Raw genomic sequence first — 4601 nt, forward strand, 5'->3', positions numbered from 1 at the left:
TGTTCCTTTTATGGCTTAAAACATTTAACATTTTTTCTAATTTGGATCCCAAGATACTGTTGATTCATGCTGGGTATTTTCATATTGTAGCATTCGACCCTTAATACAACATTTCAAAATGGCCATATACACATATGATAAAGGAAACTATTTTGTCTATAGATGTTTCAGTAGTTTGCTAAGGAAATCAAATTTATTTGAGATTGTTTACAACTTTTGATATTTCAGAGAAAATTGAAGGTCTAGAGAATGAAAGTACAATCAAATGTTTATCTTTAGAGTATGAGCATTATCTCATTTTCATTTTATAATAGTTTTATGTTGAGTTCTTGAGGCATATCTAAGAATTAAGAAAAAAAAAAATAGGCAGAGTATGGTGGCTCACACCTGTAATCCTAGCAATCTGGGAGGCTGGGGAGGGTGGATTGCCTGAGCTCAGGAGTTCGAGACCAGCCGAGCATTGTGCCTAAACCTATAGTCCCAGCTACTTGGAAGGCTGAGGCAAGAAGATCACTTGAGCCCAAGAGTTTCAGGTTGCTGTGAGCTCTGACACCGTGGCACTCTACTAACAGCAATAAAGTGAGACTTTGTTTCACAAAAAAGAAAAAAAAAACTTAAAACCTAGAATCAACCTTATTTTCTCAAGTGCCAAAAGAACTTCTGATTGCAGAGCCCAAATTCTAATATTAAAATTAAAGTACAATTACAAATAAAAAATATATATGATTAGTACCTTAACACACATCACATACATACAACACATACAGATGATGTGTTTAAATATTCCATTTAATCCTTTTCAAGTAAATATTGTCCTACTTCAAATTATTTGACAAAATGAATCATTCTATTAAATAATAAGGCTTACCCAGAGGGAATGATTTCTGTCCCAGAAATGTCAAAGCTGTTAATTAGTTTCTCTGATCTGCAAACTATATTTAGTGAAGGATATGCCCCTGTGAAATTAAACGACTAGTGCTGAGCAGTCAGGGACACAGAAGAGGGCAGGTCCAGGCCCAGAAAAAACCAAGTCCTGAATGACTTACTGGGTTCTGTCCCGGGTCAGGGGCATGTTCATCCTTCTCTGACCTTGACTAGTGTAAAGGCCAGAGACTGAGGTGACCTTAGAGCACATCAAGAGGGAGAGAGAAGGAGAGAGTACAACAAGTAGGATCCTTCTTTTCAATGTACTCATTACTGAAGAGATGAAAGTTCAGCAGGAAGGACTTCAAATGTTTAACAACTGTATTTTCATCTATAGCCACACATTTTTCTATATAATAGTAATATCAACCTGAAACTGAAATTTTGAAAATTAAATGAGACAGAACCAAGGAGAGAAAACGAGTGTGAGAGAGCCTGGCCAGTAAAGAATTGAAATAAATGGAATCAGTTACAAAACTTGCTATATTTTCCTATGGTCTTCATAATATAAAAGGAAACGTATGAGAAAAAAATGTGAGGGAAGTCTTTCTGTTTTAGCCTGTTTCTAAAAAGTGCTTCGAATATACCAAAATCTTCCTGTTGGAGTGCCTAGGCTGGTGTGTTTGCTGCCTGGTCAGTAATTCCCAAAGTAAATTCATTGGTGTATGTAGGTACTTAGCAAAAAGCCACGGTTCAAACGCTAATATGTCACCTACAAAGGTACCAGATAATGAAGAGAAGATCAGAGGGCATCCAGACTCTGAAGAAGGGTGGCTATAAAAGGGTTAGTAAGGAGAAAATCTCCTACCCCAGGATGCTAACTCTAACAAAAGGGAGCTTCATGGGTTGAATTACTAGCAGATAAGAGGGTAAAAACAGCAGTGTGTGATTTTTTAAATCTGTTTGTAAGCTTCCTAACAACAGTGCTTGCAGTTGGACCCTACTGAATTCATTCCCACTATTATATTGGATAACAAAAGAATTTTCTAAACAAATCTAATGAACTAACATTTCCAAGGCATCAACTACGTGCAAGATGCTGTACTAGTTGTAGTAGAAAATTTAAAACAATAATAATAAAAGCTCCAGACACAGTCCCGGCCTTTGGAGGATTTTTTAAAACTTACTGAACGAGACAGGGTCAGTTATGTATGAAATGAAAGAACCAGATAAATGGCAAAAATTTCATGCCCTAATTGGAATCATGCTGCTTGCCCTAGATGTGAGTGGTTTGATTTGAAAAAATTTCAATTCACTTGTTACACAAGGAGAAACTAATTTCTTCATATTTCACCAATGAAGCAAATGAAGAGTATCTCATCATCATCACCTCACAACTCTAAAAGTAAAACAGCCTGTCATACATGAAACAGGCCAGATCAAATGGAATCTCAGTGTCAAAAAAGCAGTGGAAGTCTCAAAAGAAGGTGAGAAAAACAATTTATTTATTTCTGGACTTAAAAAAACAGATTGAATATCTTGAAGAAAGAAGTCAAAAAGCACCTCAGATTCATGGGCAAATGCAAATAAAGAAAACCACAACCACAACCACCCAACACCAATCAGAGCAGTGTTCCTTGGGGGCCCTTTCTGAGGACTGGTAGAAACTGCATTTTTAAACCCCTGTTTTCATATTTGTCCAAGATCTCTAAAGGGAGAAGAAGAGAGGAGAGAGGCAAGAGGGAGAAACTGTATAAAAGAAGCTCCCTTGAGATTTCTAAAATTCAGACAAAAACTTCAGAGGTAAGGAAACTTACCAGATTTGGCACCTGACCTTTAGTGATGGACCCAGAAGCGGCCTCACTTTATTTGGATTATTCCTATGCTACAAGCCCAAACCCTGACCTCCAGGAGACTCGCTCCCACGTTCCTTACACCTCCGTTTTCCTTCCCGTCTTTTACACAGCAGTGTTCCTGATGGGAGTGCTGGGGAACCTCGTGCTCATGGGCGCGTTGCATTTCAAACAGGGTAGCCGAAGGCTCATCGACATCTTTATCATCAACCTGGCTGCCTCCGACTTCGTTTTCCTTGTCACGTTGCCCCTCTGGGTGGATAAAGAAGCGTCTTTAGGCCTGTGGAGAACGGGCTCCTTCCTGTGCAAAGGCAGCTCCTACGTCATCTCGGTCAACATGTACTGCAGCGTGTTCCTGCTCACGGGCATGAGTGTGGACCGCTACCTGGCCATCGTGCACCCAGCCGCGTCCAGGAAGTTCAGAAGGAGGGACTGCGCCCATGGGGTCTGCGCCAGCATCTGGTTTGTCTCCGGCCTCTTGGGCCTGCCCACACTTCTGTCTAGGGAACTCAGGCTGAGTGGTGATAAACTATACTGTGCAGAGAAAAAAGCAACCTTGGTGAAACTGATGTGGGCCCTGGTGGCCTTGATTTTCACCTTTTTCGTCCCCTTGCTGAGCATCGTGACCTGCTACTGTTGCATCACAAGGAAGCTCTGCGCCCACTACCAGCAGTCAGGAAAGCATAACAAAAAGCTGAAGAAATCCATAAAGATCATCTTTATCGTCGTGGCAGCATTTGTCATCTCCTGGCTGCCCTTTAATATGTTCAAGCTCCTGGCCATTGTCTCTGGGTTGCAGCAAGAACCCTCCTTTTCCTCACCTGTTCTTCAGCTGGGCATGGAGGTGACTGGACCCTTGGCATTTGCCAACAGCTGTGTCAACCCTTTTATTTACTATGTCTTTGACAGCTACATCCGCAGGGCAATAGTGCACTGCTTGTGCCCCTGTCTGAAGAACTATGACTTTGGGAGCAGCATTGAGACATCAGATAGTCACCTCACTAAGGCCCTCTCCAACTTCATTCATGTAGAGGATTCTACCAGGAGGAGGAAGAGGTCTGTGTCACTCTGAAAGGAACTGTGACATTTTCAAGCTCTGTTGGTGGGTTGGGAAGTTAAATTTATCAGCAACAAAGAAAGAAGGAAAGTATTAATGATAGGATTCATATTGCTTCATGAATACAGGGAAAATTAATTTTTTAAAGAGAGGATTGAAATGTCTCTGTGTGATACAGTTAGGCCACATGTCATTTTCTCAGCTGAGCAGCCTTATTTGACCCTGGCCATGAAGTCCACCAGACAAAATACAATTCCCATCTGTCCTTGAACTCCTAGATAAAGGCTTCTGCTTGAACCAGTTCCTTTCTCAATGATTATTAATATGCATAAGGGTCTCAAGAATCATGGTAACTACATTTTCCCTATTAGACTTCAAATTGGACTACATTTAAAAAATTCTACCCACTTTCTTCTGGTATGAAATGTAGTGATAATTCAGGTCCCCAAAATACAATATACCTACATTGTGTCATTAATTGTTCCTGAATTATTAAGCTGCATTCTGTCCTCAATCTTTAAAGCTTTGTACAGTGATTCTTCATCAACTTCCAACCTTGTTATCTTACGTCCATTCACAACTGCTTTGGACTAGCAAAAGGTCATGTGGGTAAATTCATTTTATGTTGTGCTTATGATTTGGGACTTACTTTATCACTTGATCTTTTAGCATTTTAACACAAGCATAGGACAAGGCTTGACCTCTGTCTTACAAGATATGTTGGTAGAAATATATCTCATTTTAACAGTGTAGCAAGTGCTTTTTAGTAGGATTTTACTATGCTCTTTTGTTTTCGTTGCCTTCTAAATTAGGATTTGAGTTTGCTT

The 4601-nt window shown here is 40.1% G+C and overlaps 1 protein-coding gene across 1 annotated transcript; it reads left to right on the forward strand.

Annotated features, from left to right (window-relative positions):
* Positions 1–2573: 2573 nt before the first annotated feature.
* On the forward strand, positions 2574–4327 carry GPR15 (G protein-coupled receptor 15). Its single transcript, XM_053565758.1, has one exon. It carries the CDS (start codon positions 2707–2709, stop codon positions 3787–3789), a length of 1083 nt encoding a protein of 360 aa, XP_053421733.1. The 5' UTR covers positions 2574–2706; the 3' UTR covers positions 3790–4327.
* Positions 4328–4601: the final 274 nt, after the last annotated feature.

This window comes from Nycticebus coucang, chromosome 16 (assembly GCF_027406575.1).
Source record: "Nycticebus coucang isolate mNycCou1 chromosome 16, mNycCou1.pri, whole genome shotgun sequence".
NCBI classification, from domain to species: domain Eukaryota; kingdom Metazoa; phylum Chordata; class Mammalia; order Primates; family Lorisidae; genus Nycticebus; species Nycticebus coucang.

Excerpts from the sequence above, each read along its gene's own strand:
- GPR15 (XM_053565758.1), top strand. The coding sequence starts at position 2,707 with ATGGACCCAGAAGCGGCCTCACTTTATTTGGATTATTCCTATGCTACA.